The sequence below is a fragment of the Abramis brama genome (genome assembly GCF_963993115.1).
Source record: "Abramis brama genome assembly, chromosome: 22".
Lineage (NCBI taxonomy): Eukaryota > Metazoa > Chordata > Actinopteri > Cypriniformes > Leuciscidae > Abramis > Abramis brama.
The window spans coordinates 13,697,375-13,721,260 of NC_139984.1; the positions used below are offsets into that span (position 1 = coordinate 13,697,375).

The 23,886-nt window shown below is 35.1% G+C and overlaps 2 protein-coding genes across 2 annotated transcripts; one reads left to right on the top strand and one right to left on the bottom strand.

The window, feature by feature from the left end:
- Nucleotides 1–7,105: 7,105 nt before the first annotated feature.
- Nucleotides 7,106–8,658, bottom strand: LOC311072707 (putative inhibitor of apoptosis). Its single transcript, XM_084097893.1, has one exon. The coding sequence runs from the start codon at nucleotides 8,485–8,487 to the stop codon at nucleotides 7,123–7,125; it is 1,365 nt and encodes a 454-aa protein (XP_083954019.1). The 5' UTR covers nucleotides 8,488–8,658; the 3' UTR covers nucleotides 7,106–7,122.
- Nucleotides 8,659–13,430: 4,772 nt separating this feature from the next.
- Nucleotides 13,431–15,298, top strand: LOC311073644 (uncharacterized protein). The gene is made up of 5 exons (XM_084099548.1): nucleotides 13,431–13,518; nucleotides 14,325–14,449; nucleotides 14,571–14,749; nucleotides 14,849–14,879; nucleotides 14,969–15,298. The coding sequence occupies exons 1-5, from the start codon at nucleotides 13,463–13,465 to the stop codon at nucleotides 15,190–15,192; spliced, it is 615 nt and encodes a 204-aa protein (XP_083955674.1). The 5' UTR covers nucleotides 13,431–13,462; the 3' UTR covers nucleotides 15,193–15,298.
- The last annotated feature ends 8,588 nt before the right edge of the window (nucleotides 15,299–23,886 follow it).

Sequence of the window (23,886 nt, forward strand, 5' to 3'; positions counted from 1 at the left end):
ACCGCACGTCCCTGGGCAGAAGTGAGAGTGAAAGACAGAACATATCTTCGACCAGTTAGTCGGCTGATACGCCTCCCTGCTGTCCCTAACAGTAATTCTTAGTTTAACGTTATTGCAAATTTGCGGGACAAATTTGGGGGTGGCTGTTCTGAAGGAACTGAGCCAGTAGAGGGCGATACTGACTGTTATATATCTGTCACCCCACTTCCTCTTTGAGCACATGGACATGGTGGAAGCAAGGGTGCAGGGATTTGTATTATTTTGAAGGTACCCCCGGACGCCGCCATTGGCTAACGGAACCCCACCTGCAGTTAGCATCCCATTGACTCCCATTCATTTTGGCGTCACTTTGACAGCGAATAACTTCACATCTGAGGCGTTTAAAGACTCCATTTGTCCATTATTTATTTCTAAAGAAACACGACAATGTATAAAATGCTCCATTACCTTGTAGCTTATGTTATGGCCCTGTAGAAGCAGTTTTTGTAAAAGTAGGCTAACGATTGCGTCACAGCCACGCGACTCTCTGTCGCACAGTAAGAAATTACCGTATGGACCGGAGGAGAAGCTCGCGGCCAATCGGGAGGACCTGGAGGCAAAATGACAAAGTAATTAATCAGAACACCTACTAAAAGTTTTTCCTGCTCCTCGCTCATGGACAGCTCCTACTCACGCTCTCCGTCTCTGCAAGTTTCGGAAGGGAATGATTCAGATTTCTCTTGGCACCGCTACTAGAAGACAGACGGTTTGCTCACGTCACATCTACGTCGTCGATCTCAGTTTGAGTCTGCGCAGTACGCTGGACCCCCAGGAAGTAAGAGTTTCTAATGGGCTTCACTTTGTCTCCGTTGAATCCAATGGGGTCGCTGTGTCCATTTCTTTTACTGTCTATGGGTGGAAGCCATTTGAATGGTGGTTTAGGCCTAAGGGCAATGATGGCCTTGACTGGGTTTTGATACGTGGACTGTGTGCGTGCATCAAGTGTAAGTTGATAGTTTGTATTTTATATATATTTATATTATGTATGATGATCATGTGTACAGATTGTTTGGTGGGTACCTTTCTATCTTAACCATGAATAATATTGTTTGTTGTATGTATATGAATGTTGATGTAGTACATTGTTTGCAATTGGTCACTTGAAGATTTAGATCTGTTGTTTAACTCTTTTAAACCTGGTGAAACCTGCTTGTTATATGCATCAATGTGTTAATGTTTGATGTTTGTCATACTTGTAACTGATGGCAGTGTTGTTATTCTTTTATAGTAACCACACACCTTGATCCACATGTTGAGCCATCAAATAAAGAAACTAAAAGGAGTTTTGTGCATTCTCATCAATGCCCCATAGTGATTATTATTTTACCAGTTCTTAACAAACTTCAAAACAGTGTCAGTATTGTAAAAACAGATAAAAGCAAGAACAGCACATTTAATCAAGTTTATCAAATTAAAAACACTGGACACCAAATTTTCCAACCAAACAGAATTCTGTTATGAATGCAAATAAAAAAAAAATAGTAGTAATGTTTAAAGTATGAGGAAGATATCTTCTGATGAAGCCTTCCTTCTTGGATTGTCACAAGTTTTTAAATGCATGCACAAAAAGTTCCATCCAACATAGTAGATAAATAGTAATTTCTTGTTAAATATAATTATTATAAGATAATGAAATTGAAAATGAGTAAATATACCTCAGATACAGGCATCTCAAAGTATGGGTGGAAGCATTAAAGTTTTGAAAAATATGAAAATATATAATAATATTAACCTTTAAAGTTGATTGTGTATGTGCAGACATTGTATATCCCTGTCACAAGCTGTTTAGTAGTTGAAATGCAGCCTACACTATACATAGTTCAACAAAAATTCACTGGAATTTAATTTAAAAACAAAACAAAACACTATCCCACGGATGCAACCACCTCTTTTGAGTGTTTGTTATTGGAGGGATATACTATTTCACACCTGCTTGTTTTCTCATTGTTGTTTTTCTCATGCGCCAAATGCTAAACAATAGATTCCGGCTTGCGGCAGAATACCATTACGAGAGTCTGTGGGAGATGCGACATCAGAGTTACAATACAGTGAGAGAAAGGGAATTCCATCCACAGTCATTCCTCTGCCGCCTTCAAATGACACTGTTTCACATTGACTTTACACCTTAAATGATAATTGTTTTTTTAATATTTTTTTTATTTATTGGTTTATTTCAGGAGGGAAAGTACAGAAAACATGATTCCAGCCAGAAGCTGAAAAATATGCATTGCACATAGAGAGTATAACATAGGCTAATTTGCATATCAGGTCCCTAGAAAGGCTTTAAAAAATAAATAAATAATAATATTATATATATATATTTTTATATATATATATATATATATATATATATACAGTGCTATGCATAAGTTTAGACACCCATGCTAAAGTTGACTAAAAAGAGGAATAAAAAATCATCTTAATGCCTTAATTAAAAAAATTAGGAAAAATCCAACCTTTAAGGACACCAATTTTCTTTGTGAATGAATAATGTATCGTAAATAAATAAATGTTCTTCCTTAAAATACAGGGTGCATAGGCTAAGTCTGGACACCCCTATGTTAAATTCCCATAGAGGCAGGCAGATTTTTATTTTTAAAGGCCAGTTACTTCATGGATCCCGGATACTATGCATCCTGATAAAGTTCCCTTGGCCTTTGGAATTAAAATAGCCCCATATCATCACATAGCCTTCACCATACCTAGAGATTGGCATGGTTTTATTTCAGTTAGCCTAATAGCTGCTTTGATTTGCATTGAGAGATGATCTTATGGAAAGTACTCCATGCCAAACTCTAGGTATGGTGAAGGCTATGTGATGATGTGGGGCTATTTTAATTCCAAAGGCCAAGGGAACTTTATCAGGATGCATAGTATCCTGGATCCATGAAGTAACTGGCCTTTAAAAATAAAAATCTGCCTGCCTCTATGGGAATTTAACATAGGGGTGTCCAAACTTATGCACCCTGTATTTTAAGGAAGAACATTTATTTATTTACGATACATTATTCATTCACAAAGAAAATTGGTGTCCTTAAAGGTTGGATTTTTCCTAATTTTTCTAATTAAGGCATTAAGATTATTTTTTATTCCTCTTTTTAGTCAACTTTAGCATGGGTGTCTAAACTTATGCATAGCACTGTATATATATACAGCCCTGCTTACCAATATAACAGCCCTGCTTACCAACATGTAACTAGATGTAGTATATGCATACAAATACTTAAATATCACAAAAAAAACATATTTTACTACACCTAAAAATTTAACGTGTCTACATCCTCTATTTCTTCTTTATGTAGTCTATTTTTTTTTTTTTTTAGAAAAAAACACATAAAAACTGTTTTCCTAACATTTAAAGTGAGATGATTTTCCTGCAGCCACATGGATATCCTCTCATTTGTTCATTTACAATTGTGGCAACTTTGGCAGATGACTTATATCAGATAAGTAAATTAAGTGTCATCAGCATAAAGTTGACATTCAGCATCTGGAAAACAACGTGGCAAATCATTTATAAAAAAACTAAAAAGCAACGGGCCTATTCCTTCATCTTGCATTAGATCATTATTGGAGGGCCATTGGTACAAAAATGATGATTCAAGAAAAATGGTTTAATCGGTTTATTTAGTGTCCTTTATATTTACAAATTTTAGTTGCTCTGTACATAAAATACATATTTGAAGAGTTCAGATGCAAAAGCCTCTAAGTGCCATGATCATTTTTATCAAGCTTGTATATTTAAGTTCAGTAATGTCACTTAAATGACAACTAATAGGTAATTTTCATTGCCATTTAAGTGAAATTACTGAACTTAAATATACGAGCTTGATAATGATCATTCTAGAAGAAAATTTCAGATGGCACTTAGAGGTTATTGCATCTGAACTCTTCATTTGTTAAATGTCAAAATAAATGTGATATGTATGCAATGCAATTCACACATTAAAGGAAGTTGTTGTCATGCTTCACACTTCTTTGAAATACATTGAAATTATTAATGAATGCATGTGCACCCAACAATCAACGTATAACCCTCTTTAGAGAGTCTGTAGGTGTCGTTGCTACATAGATGCCTTATAAAAGTGTTTATTTGGACTTTGATTCCGGCTGGTTTTGCAGGCACTTCTAGCCTAAAGCAAGATTTATCACATACACATTACAAATGAACATCGGAATCCTCTCCATATCCACATTGCAACTGGAAAAGACAACAGTTCATCAGATACACACATTTTCAATACATGAGTAGTTGATATCAGACACCTCCTGTCAAAAAATGATTGATTGACAGGTGCCACGCCCCTTCCGGTGACAGGTACCCGCCCCTTTTGGCATAGGATCAAAGGGATCAAAGAAGATGAGATGAGATCAAAGGAGATCAAAGGGGTTTTGAAGTCTTTTTGACAGCTAGTTTTGACTTTTGATTGACAGGTTGACAGTTAGTTTTGATTTTGATTGACAGGTTGACAGTTCGTTTCGGGTTTTGATGTCTTTTGATGCCTTTTGATGCCTTTTGATATTGACAGAAAGTGTTTTAATAATTACATCATGGCTATGACAGCTAGTTTGATGCCTTTTGATATTGACAGAAGGTTTTGAAGACACAGTGATTAAATAATTATGTCATCTAGTTTTAATTGTTTGAAGCCATTTGAACATGACAGTGTGTGTTTTGGAAGTTGGTATCACAGGATTCTCCTCCCTACATATCCCTTAGCTTATCCGGGCTGTACTGTGAAAACTGATAAGGAAAAAACTGTGGAAGTTTATCTCACACAAACGTTGAAAAGCCATTCAGTTCTTTTAAAACAATATAAATGAAATGTTTATAAAAAAGCTTACTAAAACCTCACACCAAAAGTTTAAATAAAATGGAGTTAGAAAAAATTGCAATGAGTCTCTCAAAGCGTGTGTGTGTGTGTGTGTGTGTGGAGATCAGACATCAGAGGAGATGTGACCATCTGTGTGTGTGTCATTGGATTCCCCTCTGACATCTGAAACGTGCTGTTCAGACGCTGTGATTAAACAATGTCACAAAATTACAATCAGTTAAATGTTTAGGGGTATTAAACAAGTTTATGAATGGGTTCACAAAAATGCGTTAAAAATAAAATCACATATTGGTTCTCCATCCCCCTCCGTCTGCTCCTCCACATTCCAGAGCACAGTGATAGTGAGAAACAGAGATTTTTAATGTATATTTCACACAAATAATATAATATACAATAATATAAAATAACATCTTACTGAAATCAATTCTTTCAGTTTTAGATAAACAAAAGAATAAAAAATCATCTTACATAAACATTCTGTTCTTTAAAAGAATATAAATGATTATAAATAAATAATATAAAATAAAGATCTTACTAAAACCTCACACAAAAAGTTGAAATAAATGTAGAACTATCCACAATGGATTCACACAAAAAAATGCAATGAGTTAAATGTTTATAGAGTTGAAGAAAAAACATAGGCCTACATGTTATGAAACAATCAGTTAAATGTTTAGAGAGTTGAAGAAAAAAACATACAGCTCATGAAACAACGCAATGTATGAAACGGGTTCACGAAAATAAAAAATCATCTTACATGTTTAGAAATCAGGGCCCTCTGGCCTCTCTTTACATCAGCGTTTGACCTGCGGAGCTTTCAAAAAGCACCAGCCAAAGGGTGTGTGTGTGTGTGTGTGTGTGTCAGAGAGTCACACAAATTCAGTGATCAGGATATCAGGTGCTGAGTTTATTTATAAGAAGTATAATAAAGTTTAAATGATATATTTTAAAAACAAAAGACTGTTTAAATAAAATCTTTAAAGTTTGAATACATACGCATCTTCTATTTACCTTTTAGAAGATTACTGTAATGATTTTGTTTAAATTGAACCTAAGGTATAATTGTTATTAAACAATGTCTGTTCAAAAACTGTACTTAGTCGTCTTAAATCTCATTTATATGAAAAGATTCAATCATAATTTTTTGTCCATGCGGGGTTTCAATTTTGATGGCTTTTCATAGCCATGATGATTTTTGTACCGTAACTGCATATTCTATCCCGTACACCTAAACACGACCATCACAGAAAACTACATTTGTACATTTTCAAAAATTAAATAAATAAATAAATTAATTAATAAATAAATAAATAAATAAAATGAGGTGGCTCGGGCATCTTTTCCGGATGCCTCCTGGACGCCTTCCCGGGAAGGTGTTCCGGGCATGTCCCACCGGGAGGAGACCCCGGGGAAGACCTAGGACACGCTGGAAAGACTGTCTCCCGGCTGGCCTGGGAACGCCTCGGTGTCCCCCCGGAAGAGCTGGAGGAAGTGTCTAGGGAGAGGGAAGTCTGGGCATCCCTGCTTAGACTGCTGCCCCCGCGACCCGGCCCCGGATAAGCGGTAGAAGATGGATGGATGGATGGATGGATAAATAAATAAAATGTAAACAAAGTTTTAGCTAAATAAATATATAAATAAACCTTACACCTTACATTTCCAGAGAGGTGAAGTAGTTCTTTATGAAACAATAAAAACAATCCAAAAAGAAAATAGTTTAAGTTGTCATAATCAAAACAGCTCCAGATCCTTCAGAGATACACTACAGTGTGAAATAAATGTTCCAGACCCTCACAGAGACGAGAGGACGACAGACCAGATGAGTCACGGGGGGACAATGTCACAGTAAATCTAGTCTGCGTTCCAGAGCATACTACATCCAGAGTTTATACTAAATTCATTTAAAAGCATAACCTTAAAAGTTTAAAATTAAAAGACTGTTTAAATCAAATCTTTAAAGTTTGAATACATTCATATCTTCTATTTATCTTTTAGAAGACTTATGTATGATGTAAATGATAATTGCTACTAAACAGTGTCTGTTCAAAAACTTTAGATGGTTGAAAAACTGTAAGGCATCTTAGATCTTAGATCTTTTGTCCATACAACATGGTGTCACAATGTTTTTAAGAAATCCGAGGACTCTACGTTGTATCTTTTTTAGACTAAGTTGTATCTTTTTTTTTTTTTTGGTTACATTGTTTTTATTCATCAAGTTAAATTTGCAAATCCAAATGATAGGAAAACTTTATGATAGGAAAGTACGGACAGCGCCTTTGACCAAGCCTCTACATATGGGGCACTTGCGCAGAGAAGACGCACATTCTTTGCACACAACTAGGTGACCACAGGGGATGAAGACAATGTTCACTTCCTTATCCATGCAAACTTTGCATGTGCGCTCCTCTTGAAGTCTTCTTAACTGTTCCTCCATAGGCAAGTCTGAAAGATCTTGACTCGGTGATGCAGCTTCATTGGTCTGGGCCATCAGTTCTCTCAGCAGGTAGACATCATTCTTCTTGATCCAGTTGCAGAAGACTTCTGCTGCTGCATTTCCTTTCAACAGGACTAACTCAATGAGCTGCCCTGTCTGCTGCTTGACTGCAGTGCAGTTACGAATAATGCCATACTCTTTCTGCGAGATGACGTTCTCCTCTAGAAGATGGTCCATTAAGCTCTGCCCACTTTTTAGTTGCTGTGACATGGCAAGATGATGTTTCTTAAGAAAAGTAAGAAACTTACTTTCTCGCTCCTCCTCTCTCTTCTCATCTTCTGCACTTAGTAAATCAGACACTTGAACGGTTTCGTAATTTTCTCCACTTGTGAGGATTTTGCTTTGAACGGTTTGCTTCACCACAGGATTGTTCATCATCACTGCATCTTCTGAACGGTCTTCTCCAGGACCCAGGTGTACAACAGGTGGATCAACAAATTCTCTTGAGTCGCTGTCTCCATTAGTCAATAGCTGTTCAAATAGTCTTGGAAATCTTGCTTGAATCTGATGAACAAACTCTTGGCCCTTTTCTTGCAACAGGTATTCACATCTTGGAAACCACTTAGCATGTTCTCTCCATGGATCATCACCAGACTCCCAACATCTGAGTCCACCATCACAACAAAAGCACTTCACGTCATCATTACGACCAACATAGTAAAAACCAGCCTTAGCCAATTGGTCTGGTCGAACAGTTATTCTTGAGGGCCAGTTGACAAATGTGAGCAACCTTTCTTCACACTGTTGCATTGCCGATCCATTGGAAAGGCCGCCACCAGATAAAGGTACATTATCTGCACGGTCACCTCGAACGAAGCGGCAGTTGGGGTAATGCCTCTGGTGCTCTGATACTGCCCAATCTCCCGGTTCCCAGTTGCTAAGCTGGCCTCCACAACTGAAGCAAGCCACTCTGTCGCCCTGGCCAAGGTAGTAGAAACCGCTTTTGGCAAGCTCGGCTGGAGTTACTGTAGCAAGAGTCCAATTCTGAAAGGTGTCAAGGCGTTCCTGTTCCCGACGCATGCCAGGATTGTGACAGGCCGGAGGTCGCTGGTGAGACATAGGACTGGAGAGGGCCAGGTTGCTGAATGCCGTGTTTAAGTAACCCACCTGCTCCTCCATTTGGCCTGAAATGGATGCCGTGGTGGTCGATGTTATGGTTGTCGCACAGGCGGAAAGCTGTAGGATGGCTACGTTGCGAAGCGGGGGAAAAGGCAGAGTGAGAGGTTTGCGGTGGCGGGTAAAAATGTGACCACAGGGTGTGTCCACTCAAGCCCTTCTCTCTGCTGGACATCCCATGACTAGTGTCTAGTCGTCCATGACAGAACACATAATCTTATTAATCTTATTAAATACCCTCTATGATGCAGGAACCGATGCTAAGAACAAATTCAAATTTTGTTCAACACCACAATTTCAAAAATTGAAAAATCACCACACAATTTCAGGTATTCACATCTTGGAAATGGTTGCCACCTCAGGAATACAGTCATTTAAATGCAGAAATCAAATATTTAAATATTTAAATATTTAATCTTTTAAATCATATAGTATTTTTAATTATTCTAAATATTATTATTCTAAATATTATTCTAAATATTTTTATGTATACTATTATAATACTATTATTATGTATAGTATAATAATACTATTTTTATGAGCTCAGACATTTTTTCATTCAGAATTTTTTATTTCAACATTATACTTTCATACATTGAAGTAGTGAAGAAAATGATAGATCAGCATTACGTACATAAAGTAAAACAATAATGACATTTACAGATGGTCTAACCAGAATAGAAAATCTCTGCAGGCTATCATGTCTTGCTCTAGGATGTAGTTGACCAGATTTTCAACTAATTCACCAACGTCAGTTTTTGCATTTTTTGACACCAGTGACACACAGAGATCCGTTACAAAAGTACAAATAGCGAGTATCTCTGTGATTTCGAATTCGTCAGAACATGCACGCAGCACATCCAGAACTTTTCTGAGGATTACGCCGTTCGGCTCTTTGCCGTTAAAAAACATGGGCGTTACATCAGTCCATGACTTTGTCAGGCCTCTTACGACATCCATTTCATTTTTGAGATTTGTCACACGTTTGGTATCCTGTGCACAATCGTTTTTCATACCACACGCAGCATCGATGATCCTGTGCATCAAGCCAACCAAGCCAATCAATGAGATGATGCAGTAGCACAGCAGTCCGCGGCTAGTAGAGCTAGAGCGTGCGATGTCCTGAAATATTTATCAGGACGGCGATTGGGGTCCGCCCCCTCGTCCACTGGAGGGGTTGAATAGGGTGTCGTCATCAGGAAAGCCTATGTAAATTATAGTCACGATGCAACAGAAGTAGCGTCATGGAGAAGTTATGCATATGCCACCAGAGAGAAGTTTATTATTTTTACTCAATCCAGTTACAAAATCTGATTAAACATATGCATGGGTGAATTGTTCGCCATAAGTTCTGTAACAAACATTTAGAAAGTAGTTAGGATGTATTTCATTTTGCGCATGCTTTAAGTTAACTATTAAGATGTTAAAGTTCATAGACCTTTAGCGCATTGAGTTAAAATTAAAATCAATATCACATTAAACACATCATTACCGTGTTTAATAACTTCAATAGTTATCAAGCACCAGCTGACTGAAGTTTTTCTTCAAACAAAAGTAATTTTCTGATAAATCATCGTACACCTACATTTGTGTTTTGTTGTATGCACAGATTTTGAGGGTCCTTGTCTTTGTTTCGCGGTATTTTTGAAAACATAGAACCTTGTGTGGTATTCTATATCCGCATAAAGGGTTAAAATATTAAATATACATTTTAGCGCTATTTAAAAAACTAGGATGGTATAATAATACAATGTAAATGTCTCACGGGAAGATGATGGTTTAAACCATCATTTTATCAAATCAAACCAATTCATGCTAATACTGTCGTATATGAACAAAGAGAAGACCTAGAGTTCACTAACATTACAGCTACAGTAACTGTAGGAAACAGATATCCGGGGGAAAGTGTAAAGAAAACGCCATACAAAACATTACAATCACACCCGGCAATACGATAAGTGTTACGCTAGTGATGTTAAAAATTGTTAAACAATTTCAAAACAGGGTGTTTCAGAAGAAATGCAAACAAATGTTACGCGCTAATATTTGGTCTTGTTTCAGGGTCGGTATGCTCCGGTGAAAACTTTGATGAGGCCGAGAACAATAGCGCTGTTAAACATGCGCTTCAATAACAATGTTCAATAAAAACAAGAATCCAACTCTAATGCGACTGAGCTTGTTTCACATATAACTTTTGATTGTTAGATATAATAGTTAGGTGATTTATCTAACCATTGAAATTTACGATATGTTAAAACATTCGGCATTATGCCGAATAAAAAGAAGATCATAGAAAGAAGAACAATTATTGAGACATAAAACACAACGTCTGTTTTCTGGATCGAGCCTAAAAGACAGATGCCTAAAACTCAAAGTATTGGTGTGGACAGAATAAAAAATGAATCAAGCCTCCTTTCACGTAAAAATACCACATATTTTTATACCACATGTTTAGCGACACACACACAAACAAAATAACTGTGTAATAATAACAAAATAAGTGTAATAGTTAGACGAGTTTGAAGTGTAATATGTAACAGAAAAAACAGCAATACTCATCTTTCACATCAATGTTTCGTAGACATAGCAGAAACATGTTCTAAAATAAATATAATTTGTTTAGTCTTAAACACTCTCATGTAGAAGGACCGTCATTTAATTGTCTTTATGCAATATTTGTTCATGTTTTTCATACATTCCTATATGAACATGTTTGACCACGCTCTGAGACTATATACTTTTTGCAAACTGTACAAAAACCAAAAGAAACAGCATAATTGACTAATATGTAAAATGATGATGCATTTACTTTTAACCCAGTTGACCTCTAGAATTTACTTTTGGTGCAATTTTATCTGCAGGTTTCACCAAAGTGTGGAACTTTGTTTAACAGCTTCAAGTTTTGATGAATATGCATCTCTCGGTGCAATAGTCAGATGTGATTCTGTTGTAATAGTTTAAGTGTAACTTTGTTACTCATACTTTGTGTGATTCGTAGATAGATGGAAAGTAGCACTAAATTAAGTATCAATTTAGTCAAACAGAAAGACTATCACTTAAATTCTTAATCGTCATTTATTTCTATAAACAGCGAATGTTGACGGCTCTCAAAGAAACGTCTTCACCTAAAACACATACAGTCCGACATACAAAATGTGAACCAGTGTCGTCTGAACAAGATGACTCAATCTAGTGGAAACATTTGTGTATTTATTTGTGTATCACAAATTCTTAGTGATTTGGTCTTTTGAATCTTAAAGATAAAGAATAAGATTATGTTTTAAAGTTAGTCCATAGGATGTGGAACTTTGCATCACTATGGTGTGTAAAAATACATCCAGAGATTTAAGCACAACTACTTCCACACATACTAAGCAGGAGAATATCTTACTGTATTGTGAACATTCCATTATCTATTTATTTGGGGTCAGAGAACATCCTTAGCTCATACATCTCTTTACTTTTGGATGTTGAAGTGTTAGTTAATAACAAACAAACAATAAACTTGAAATCAACATGAAGCCATAATATTAATAAATAAAATATGGTTTACAATTACAGTACAATGACTTCCATAATATTTTATTTTAGTAAAGGTATGCCGGGATCAGCCAACACAAAGTTGTGCGTTGTGAGTGAGACCTCGTAAAGATTACACCGATATTAGATTTCTCAAACATTGCATGGTTGCACTATGCCTGAAACTATGCCGAAAACTGTCAAAAAATCATCCGGTATCATGGTTTAGTTGAATTTTAAAATTTGAATTTTTCTTTTTTTTCTTAAAAATTATCTTGTTTAATCGTGTATTAAGTCCATATTTATCAGGTTGATATTTGTAGAAATAAGCAAAAAGAACCAGTTAATGGCCTTGTGTCAGAACACAACAGGTATGAAGATATGTTTGTTTTTTAACTTTTTATTCTAACTTTAAAGCTAGATTATCCTTTGAAAAGTGTAATACAGTATTTGATTATGGGGGAAAATCTGGAAAACTACCTTACACATGTAGGGTTTTCGCCAACTGACCTAAACCGTTGACCCCTGAAGTTATGACTTCTGAAGGCCTAGATTCACTCGGTTGAAGAAATGGTATTTTGTCATTTAAACAACTGATAAAAATAGATATCTGCTAACTCTTTATTGTGATGCTCCCCAACAGGTATTCTACTGATTATAAGTAACTCAACTATATCTCAACTTATTCTAACCATAACCCTACCAGTCCATTAATACTCTACTAACACTAATGAGAGTTTACTTTACACACTCTGACTCTCACAAGCGAGTAAGTGGAGATGCAGGTGCAACACTATAGTCAATAGCTTGTTCAAAAGAACCATCAAAATAGTGTTACCAAATTATGACTTAAAATCGTTTTAAGTATTAAACTAAAAAGGCGTAAATGACAAAAATTGTAATTCTGAATTAAGTAATAATTATGTCAAAAAGTCAAAATTATGACTTAAAAAGTTTAAATTAAAATTATGACTATGCGTCATAATTATGAGATGAAAAGTTTAAATGATGACATACTAAATTGAAATTATGATAAAGTAAATATTCCATAGTGAAATTTTCTGAATTCAATATAATTGTATTTGTGAAAATGATTCAGTACTGAATCAGCATTTATGAGTTTTTACATATCTTCTGCTTGTTTCTGCAGTTCGTGTAAGCCTCTAAGACTATGAATAACTAAAAATGATTATTGATGAACTTGAATAACTTGAATTTTGTTGGCAATATAAAAAAATTGTCTTCCCATACCGGGTGAAAACCAGGAATCCTAACCGCTAGACCATATGGGAGGCGTTGATACTCCCTGGCAAATTTGAAAAGGCTGCACTGCACGGGACAATATAATGTTGGATCATAGTTATGCAGGAGAAGGAATCCTCATCGCCAAAAAGCAAAAATTTCATTTATCAGGATGTAAATAAATATCGGGATAGCTTTTCCCAGGTGGAAAGAGCTAATGAAGGAGAAAGACTTTGAAAAGGACGCTGAAGGTGCCTACTTTCTTCTCGACAGGTAAGTCAAAGTTACGGTCTAAATTACAAGCTTTTTTTCATTGCTTGTTTGTGTAAATCATTATATAGGCAGCATAACAGTAAAACATGTACAGGTAAACTCGATGAAGTGCTATTGGAAGACATGTTGTCATAGATTCTTGACACATAACGGCTACCGCAGTTGCAACACGCATTTGAAAAAGCGAGGCGCTAGAGAGCACTATTCGTTTAAATGCAAAATAGAATTTCACCGCTAGATGGGAGAAATTCCTACACAGCATACCTTTAAGGATAGGGTCTTTAACAAAAAAGCCTCTAAAATATAAAATACTCTATCAAGTCTAAAAATTAAAATAAAAAGTCGCTTGTTTTAATTCATAAATCAAAAAGTAAACATTTAGAAATAGACAAGAATGCAGTCAAATTTAAAAATAAAATCATTTATTGTCTTATTTTTTAATAAAGATCATATGGAACTGGTAATATTATAAATAAATGTATTCATCCAAGTGCAGTGTGTTGTATTCATGTTTTCTTGATGTAATAAATACTTCATCAGTCGGCAGGTCAGGTGCATAATGCAATGCGTCGTGACTCGTGTACATGTTTTAACTCTTATGTTAAAAAGAGAAATTTTGACCACGTAATCATTCGGCCTTTGAAAAAGTGAATGTTTGAACTCTGGTGTATGCTAAATGAAAACAGGTGAACAGGTGTATGAATGCGTCTGCAGGTGTATCTAACCCTAACAACTAATGACCAACTTTATTTTTGCTATTGTACATACATTTTATTCTTCTAACTGTTTGTCTTTGGTTAACACAGCTGGAGAAGAACAACAGGGAGGTTGGAAGACACAGTAGAGGAACTACAGAATAAATATGGAGAGAAAACAGCATTAAAAAGGATCAAGTCCATAGTGAAAAAAATCAGAAAAAAGAATATCAAACGTAGGAAAAGATTTATAATTTACTTTGTTAGTAGTTCAATATGTTTCTCAATCTTCAATAAACTTTACTATAATGTTTACATGGTTTTGGTTGTGTATTTAATTGTTAATTTTTTTAACAGATGGTGCACATTCTGGAAACATGACAAATCAACAGCATAATAATACTACATCGTTCGGACAGCCATTAATTCAGATCCCTAATCAGCTTAACTTCACAATTGACCAGAAGAATGGTGGGTCAATATTTGCTCCAATCATGGTAGAAAAGACAATATATGGTGATGTTAGCATCAGTGCGGTGAGTGTCTGATAATTTAAGAAACAGTTGCGTATAAGAAATGATTTATGTATGTTATATATATATTTATGTATGAGTATTTTTTGTTTTGTTTTTCAGGTGTCTCACTCTACCTTGGTAAACGAACATGGTAAGATCTCTTGTTGTAGAACACTGTGCATTCTCAAGTGTGATGCTCCTGTTAATAATATGACTATCCAACTTTGTCCTGATTTTTAGAAATTCTTCCGAATGTAAGGAATGAGATGAAATCAAGAATGCTGCATGACGCTGAGAGGACTTTGGAGGGAAGTGCACCACAGACGGTCTCTCTAAACAAGATCTACACTGAACTGTTTATCATCAATGATGAGACTGACCCGATCAATAGAGTACATGAGACCTGGCAGATCGAGACGACACATAATTTAAACACATCATCTCAGAGACTCATAAAATCCTGAAGGAAATCCTTCAGCCACCCACAGATGAAAATATAATTGTGTGGTGATTTTCCAAATGATACAACTTAGTCTAAATGAGAGCAACGTAGAGTCCTCGGATTTCTTAAAAACAACACAACAACAACAAAACATTGTGACACCATGTTGTATGGACAAAAGATCTAAGTACAGTTTTTCAACCATCTAAAGTTTTTGAACAGACATTATTTAGTAACAATTATAATTTATATCATACATAAGTCTTCTAAAAGATAAATAGAAGATATGAATGTATTCAAACTTTAAAGATTTGATTTAAACAGTCTTTTAATTTTAAACTTTTAAGGTTATGCTTTTAAATGAATTTAGTATAAACTCTGGATGTAGTATGCTCTGGAACGCAGACTAGATTTACTGTGACATTGTCCCCCCGTGACTCATCTGGTCTGTCGTCCTCTCGTCTCTGTGAGGGTCTGGAACATTTATTTCACACTGTAGTGTATCTCTGAAGGATCTGGAGCTGTTTTGATTATGACAACTTAAACTATTTTCTTTTTGGATTGTTTTTATTGTTTCATAAAGAACTACTTCACCTCTCTGGAAATGTAAGGTGTAAGGTTTATTTATATATTTATTTAGCTAAAACTTTGTTTACATTTTATTTCATTTTTAAAAATGTACAAATATGTAGTTTTCTGTGATGGTCGTGTTTAGGTGTACGGGATAGAATATGCAATTACGGTACAAAAATCATCATGGCTATGGAAAGCCATAAAAAAAAAAAATGCTGATTTAAGACGACTAAATACAGTTTTTCAACCATCTAAAGTTTTTGAACAGACATTGTTTTGTAAAAATAATACCTTAGGTTCAATTTAAACAAAATCATTACAGTAATCTTCTAAAAGGTAAATAGAAGATGCGTATGTATTCAAACTTTAAAGATTTTTTCAAGAAAGAAAGTTAAGAACTTTAAAGTTCAAACTAAAACAATCTTTCATTTTTAAAAGATCATATTTAAAATTACGATTATGCTTTGAAATAAATTCAGAAAGATCAGCGTGTTTAGGTGTACTGGATAGAATATGCAGTTACGGTACCAAAATCATTATGGCTATGGAAAGCCATAAAAATTGAAACCCCGCATGGACAAAAAATTATGATTGAATCTTTTCATATAAATGAGATTTAAGACGACTAAGTACAGTTTTTCAACCATCTAAAGTTTTTGAACAGACATTGTTTAATAACAATTATACCTTAGGTTCAATTTAAACAAAATCATTACAGTAATCTTCTAAAAGGTAAATAGAAGATGCGTATGTATTCAGACTTTAAAGATTTTATTTAAACAGTCTTTTGTTTTTAAAATATATCATTTAAACTTTTAAGATTATACTTCTTATAAATAAACGCAGCACCTGATATCCTGATCGCTGAATTTGTGTGACTCTCTGACACACACACACACACACACCCTTTGGCTGGTGCTTTTTGAAAGCTCCGCAGGTCAAACAGGTAGTGTAAAGAGAGGCCAGAGGGCCCTGATTTCTAAACATGTAAGATGATTTTTTATTTTCGTGAACCCGTTTTATACATTGCGTTGTTTCATGAGCTGTATGTTTTTTCTTCAACTCTTTAAACATTTAACTGATTGTTTCATAACATGTAGGCCTATGTTTTTTCTTCACTTCTATAAACATTTAACTCATTGCATTTTTTTTGGTGAATCCATTTTATTTAAACTGGATAGTTCTACATTTATTTCAACTTTTTGTGTGAGGTTTTAGTAAGATTTTTATTTTATATTATTTATTTATAATCATTTATATTCTTTTAAAGAACAGAATGTTTTATGTAAGATGATTTTTTATTATTTTGTTTATCTAAAACTTAAAGAATTGGTTTCAGTAAGATGTTATTTTATATTATTGTATATTATATTATTTGTGTGAAATATACATTATTTTATAAAATCTCTGTTTCTCACTATCACTGTGCTCTGGAATGTGGAGGAGCAGACGGAGGGGGGGGGGGGGGGGGGGGGGTGGAGAACCAATATGTGATTTTATATTTAACGCATTTTTGTGAACCTATTCATAAACTTGTTTAATACCCCTAAACATTTAACTGATTGTAATTTTGTGACATTGTTTAATCACAGTGTCTGAACAGTATGTTTCAGATGTCAGAGCTCAAAAGGGTGGGAGGGGAATCCCATGACACACACACACGCACACACACACACACACATGGTCACATCTCCTCTGATGTCTGATCTCCACACACACACACACACACACACACACACGCTTTGAGAGACTCATTGCAATTTTTTCTAACTCCATTTTATTTAAACTTTTGGTGTGAGGTTTTAGTAAGCTTTTTTTATAAACATTTCATTTATATTGTTTTAAAAGAACTGAATGGCTTTTCAACATTTGTGTGAGATAAACTTCCACAGTTTTTCCCTTATCAGTTTTCACAGTACACCCCGGATAAGCTAAGGGATATGTAGGGAGGAGAATCCTGTGATACCAACTTCCAAAACACACACTGTCATGTTCAAATGGCTTCAAACAATTAAAACTAGATGACATAATTATTTAATCACTGTGTCTTCAAAACCTTCTGTCAATATCAAAAGGCATCAAACTAGCTGTCATAGCCATGATGTAATTATTAAAACACTTTCTGTCAATATCAAAAGGCATCAAAAGACATCAAAACCCAAAACTAGCTGTCAATAACTACATGATCAAGGGTTAGGAGGGTCAATAGGTCAATACTAGCTGTCAAAAAGACTTCAAAACCCCTTTGATCTCCTTTGATCTCATCTGGTCTTCTTTGATCCCTTTGATCCTATGCCAAAAGGGGCGGGTACCTGTCACCGGAAGGGGCGGGGCACCTGTCAATCAATCATTTTTTGACAGGAGGTGTCTGATATCAACTACTTACATGCATTAATAGAAGAACAATGTGAGGCAACTCCACTTACTTATATGTCCATGGAGATAGAGATGTTTTGCTGATATCATAATTTAAAATGGGGATTTTGAGATTTTTTGCAACACTTTGTAATTGTGCTGCTGTGCAGTTGCATGTGGAGCATTGGTTATGGACTGCGCCGGACAGTCCCGTCAACAGCAACATCAGCTGGAAACCAAAGCAGAAAAAAAGAAGAAAATTTGAATGCAATTATTATACAAGATTTATTTATGAGTATAAAAGACCTCCAATATTCGACAATGACAGTACATAATAATAATAATAAAAAAAATACATAATGGGAATGAATGCACATGGATATATAATAAAAAAGTATTAAAAAAATATTATGAATTTATGAATAAACATGTAAATAAATGTTCCCAATCAATATAGATCATATAAATACTCAAATAAAAAAAATTAAAATGTCTTTGTTCATTGAAAACTAAGTTCTGTACAAAGTTACATTTACAGTATAAAATGCTATTTTATGCTTTAAAATGAAAAATCAAGTGAATCAAGTAAAAAGCATCATGTAACTCACCAGCAATATAGACATCATTATGAGATCAGATTTAATTTCTTCCAACAGTCCAGTAATTGGATGTGTAGGATTTGAGGGCGAACCAAACACAAATGAATCTTCCAGGTGATTGGTTCAAACATAATTCTACACAGAACTCAACACTCCAGACCCCAAATCACCAATCCAGAACCATAAAATCCAGGCTCCAGCCAATCTACGCTAACCAACGAAAACCCCCAGCGAACTTTATGGCCATGCAAGCTTCAAAGAGACAAGCCAACTTAAGGAAGAACGTTGTCAACGTTTGATAGTTTGGAAAAGACTGATTGGTTCAGAGATGGCACAGCTAGGGGCCCGACCAAGATAACGGCAGAGGTTGTTTGATCCCACGATATATATACAAAGCAGATCTTCTTCTTTAGGACCTCTGAACAACCCCAGGGTTGAAATCTCTTAAGAGACTGAGACTTTACATATAAAAATACATAAATTCATCCCAAAACAATTCTTGAATGACTTATAATCAAACATCGTTCAACTACATAATGTTATATTGTGTCTATTATATGCTTAGATCACATATACTGTGTCTTGTCTTGTAAGTCTTGTAATTGTTATAATTAAATTAAAGTGTGTCTTATTTCCTATCAGTGCGATCGTATGTTCACAATTATGAAGATGGCTTGATTGAAATCTGTGTAAAATGTTTCATATTCTTATAATAGGAATCATGTCTAAACTGTACTCTCTGCTAGAGCTGGAGAATAAAGAGATCACAGATAACGCATGATTTACGATGAGAAGTGGCTCTTAGATATGGGAGAAAAGCTTTCAGTGATAGAGCGACCGCTAATGTAATGTTATTTAAAGAAGTAGTTCAAGAGACGGCCTGCCCTCATAAAGGGCCCCCCAACCTAGGTTGGAGGCGTCTGTCGAGATCACTTTTCTCTTTGAAACCACACCCATACTCACGCCAGACTGATACCAGTCGTCTGCTTTCCAGGGAGTCAGGGCTTTGATGCAGCCGTGACTCACTCTGATTAGTAAGTGGCCAGATCGCCACGCATGAGCTGGTACACAGGGTTTCAGCCAACACTGAAGAGGGCACATGTGCCTCTCATATTCATTCTGCTACATTGGCCTAAGGCAATGTGAGTGTGACAATCACAATCATAAACAAAAGCATAAAAAAGTAAACAATGTCATCTGTTGCAGGCATTCGCTCAATGTGTTGATAGATTGTGGTAAATGAGAAAGGTCAGTTGTGGGTAAAATTTCTGCTAATCCTCCCACAGTCCCATCAATATTATGATGTTTTTTAAATTATTTATTTGTCCATATGTAGGGTAAAGCCATTTATCTTGTATAGTGTAACCGTGACAGGCATTTTAAAGGTGCCATCCTTGTAGAAAAATAACAGTCAAAACCAGTGGCGGCTGGTGCTAAAAAAAATTGCGCAAACAAACCAGGGTTATTATAGTTTTGCATTTTTCATTAGTTTTTATTTTTATTTCGTTTTGACTTTTTGTTTTCAAATTTAGTTTAGTTTTAATTAGTTTTTAAAGTGGGTTTGCTAGTTTAGTTTAGTTTTTATTTTTTGAAAATGCTTAGTTTTAGTTTAGTTTTTATTAGTTTTAGTCTTTTTTTGTAATTTGGGTTATTTGTCAGGGGCAAGATTCAAAAAGGTCAGAAAAAGTATTGTGTAATACTAACTCAACAAAAATGTCATACAATTTTAGGAAAAAATTCACACCCCATTGAAATTCCTTCACCTCTTACAAAATCAACACGCTGCCTGTACCAGAAATCTACACACCTTCTATACAGAAATCACACCCTATACAAATACCACAGCTGTACAATTTTCACACCCTATAATTAATTTATCCTATATAGTCAATAGCCTACTCATCTGGATTGAAGCAGCAAACATTCAGTGTAAAAGTAAAAAAATGACGTAACATTATTTAATATTTGAATCACAGGTTATAGCCTATAGTGTTTTGACATCGACAACCACAACCAAAAAGTGCATTTTACCTCAAACTTGCGACTAGTTAACTTTCTAAAGAAGGCACAATCGCTTCTCGGGTCAACATTAACACACTGACAAAATTATATTCAGAATTTAAAATATTTTTATACCACTTTTTAATGTGTGATTGTGTAAAGGTGTTCACGAGATGGAGATACCAACCTTTCGCTTACTTGCAACGTCGAACGAACACTCGTTCTCATGGAGACGGTGTGCACGGAGGGGAGGGGCTGTGTGTGTGTGTGTGTGCGCGCGCGCATGTGAGAGACGCATGAGTGACAGAGAGACGGAGGGTGAGCAGGGAATACGCTGCGTGTTTTAAATAGCATTAAAAAATGAAAGACCTTGACAAAGACGAAAACTAAGGACATTTACTCTATAATTTTATTTTATTTTAGTTAGTTTTGCCAAACACACATTACAGTTTTAGTTAGTTATCGTTTTTTTGTAATGCCTCGTTTTTATTTTTATTTCAGTTAACGACAATGTTTTTTCGCACCTAGTTTTCGTTTTTTCGTTCGTTTTCGTTAACGATTATAACCTTGAAACAAACTGAATTATTAATGCAGGACTGAATGTAGGCTAATTGTTAAATTTAGATAAATATTCTATTGAATAAAAAAAATCTGTATTTAATTAAAAAAAAATATTATTTCATATCCTGATCAATATTGTCCTATAAACAATGTTCACATTGAAGGCTATGAAAACAAACATAGTGAATGTAACCTTGCAGTCTATCCAAAAAAGGGGTCAAATCACATTAAATTTACATTGCAACATTACAATCTAAAAACAAAATAATGCTTTTTAAAGAAGTAGTTCAATTTACTAAAGCTGATATCATAAAAATACACTTTAAAATTATTTAGCACATTTGTTCACCAACAACAAAAAATATTCAACAATAAATATTTTAGCAAAATAATTATAATTTAGTCTTAATGTATATTTTAATCAGAATTATTGTGTTCCATCTGTTCGAGCCCTCCCGGAACCCATAGATAATGCATTGCAGTGCCTGCAGTTAAAAAAAAAAAAAAAAAAGTATTTGTATATGGAAGATTATCGATTTGTATCGGCCAGAGTGTAATCCACAAGGCGGTACTCCACAGAACGTGAATTGACGCTGATTGGACTATATCCAGAGGCAGAACAACAGCGACTGCTAGCATAACTTTGTGGTTGAATGCGAATGTGAATGAAAAAGTCCCATTACACCAGTGGTGTGTCGCCCAATCGTCCTAATGAAGAAACCAATAAAATATCTAACTGATGAATATTTACATTCATCATTCATAACTAACCATTTTAACTTTATACTTGGTATGATAATTAGACCAACACCCACAAAGGAGGAAATCCCACCAACTACATTGTTATAGCAATAGGAGATTATTCATGCACTGGAATGAACCGTCAGCACAGTCAGGGGAAATAAGCCCTGCTTTGCAGCTCTGCCTTAGAAAACAAAGTGAGTAAATTTCATGCAGACATAAATGTATAAAATCTCACACTTGATTTTCAAATTCAAATCTATATTATTTAATAATTAACAACTCAAATATCTCAAAAAACAAAATGAGTATTTATTTATGAGTGCAATCGACCATCTAAACCTAACATCTTCATACAGTAAACAGACATTGAAAGTGATGCTGTCACATATGGACGCTAGACGCAATGGGAAGATTACTGAAGATTTTTGAATAATGCAGTGAAACAGCAGGAACCTATGGGAAAACTCGTCAGAGCCCGCCGAACTGACCGGGGAACTGGTAGGTAATTTGCTAGTCTTTTAACTACAGTAAGCCATAATAAGAGGCTATTCCTCTCTGGTCAGGGGGGAGGGGATTTTCTTTATGTACAGCATTTCTCCATCATCTTTTCTAAGGGAATCCCAACAATGAACCAACTCTCTCCATGTTAGGAATCATGTTTGTCATGGTGAGAGCTGATAGCCATATCATCGCTCTGGTTTCTGATGGTTTGCATATGCTAAAAACAAACTGCTTGTAGGGAATTTTTTTTTTTTTTTGACTGAGATGTTACAGTAGGGCACACTAAGCAACATTATTGTTTATTATTATTATTCAAATTCATTGTTCATATTCCCTTAATCTTAGTTTAAAAATATTAAGCAAAGAAGCCTCATACCTTATACTTAATAATATAGGCCTATTTGATATCATTTCACTTCATAACTTTCAGCCATCACTATCATCCCTGAAAGTTATGAAGTGAAGCAGGGGCGCACCCAACCCATGTATAGTAGGCCTAAAAGCGGTATGGATGGTCGATCTATGGACGCCTTATAATCAGTAGCCTATTATAAAAACCATATCTTGTTTTAATTATTGTTTAATAAATAAAAATAATCCAAACACATCAACCATCATAGTGAAGAACATTCAATGTGTTTCCGGTGGATTAGGCAATCAGGTATAGCTACTGACTTTAACGAGGGGGGTAATAATTTGGAACAACACCGGTACGGATGAGTATAGTGACCATGCTTTTCCAGTCTGGGAGAAAGGATTGTTTTCCCCCACGCCACGCGCTATGACACAACACCGATCTTCATCAGAGGAGAGGACATCAAACATGGGGAGCAAAGTTAGTTTTTAAATTTGTCTGAACGCATAAAATCAGTATTAAACAAATCTTGTTTTTTTAGGTTTTTTTTATCTGTTTAATTAATCCAAAATAATCCGAGCACATAACCATGGAAGATTAAATAAATGTAAAGATATTAAATTTGTCCATTAGCCTAATATATGTAGGCTACTAGCCTATATTTCACGGGGTTTTACATTTCTTTAGCACCATATAAATGACTTCAACATAATAAATGGTTGAATGAATGAATGAACAAAATGAAAACAATTATTTGACTTAAAGTAGGATATTAGTAGCCTACATTTATTTCTTACCACTGAATTGTAGTTTGTCGGGAGATGCTTGGTCCGTAAACAAAAACTTCTCGATTAACATGTTCTCTTCAATAAAAGGGTGCCATCTATCCGAAATCATATTTACTCTAACATCTATAAGTTATTATAAGTAGCCTAACCATTCAATAAAGAGATCGATAAAGGAAAGTTAGTCAGCCAGCCAGTAAAACGAAATTAGACTAGGCTACCGTTAATTTTTTAATTTCGCG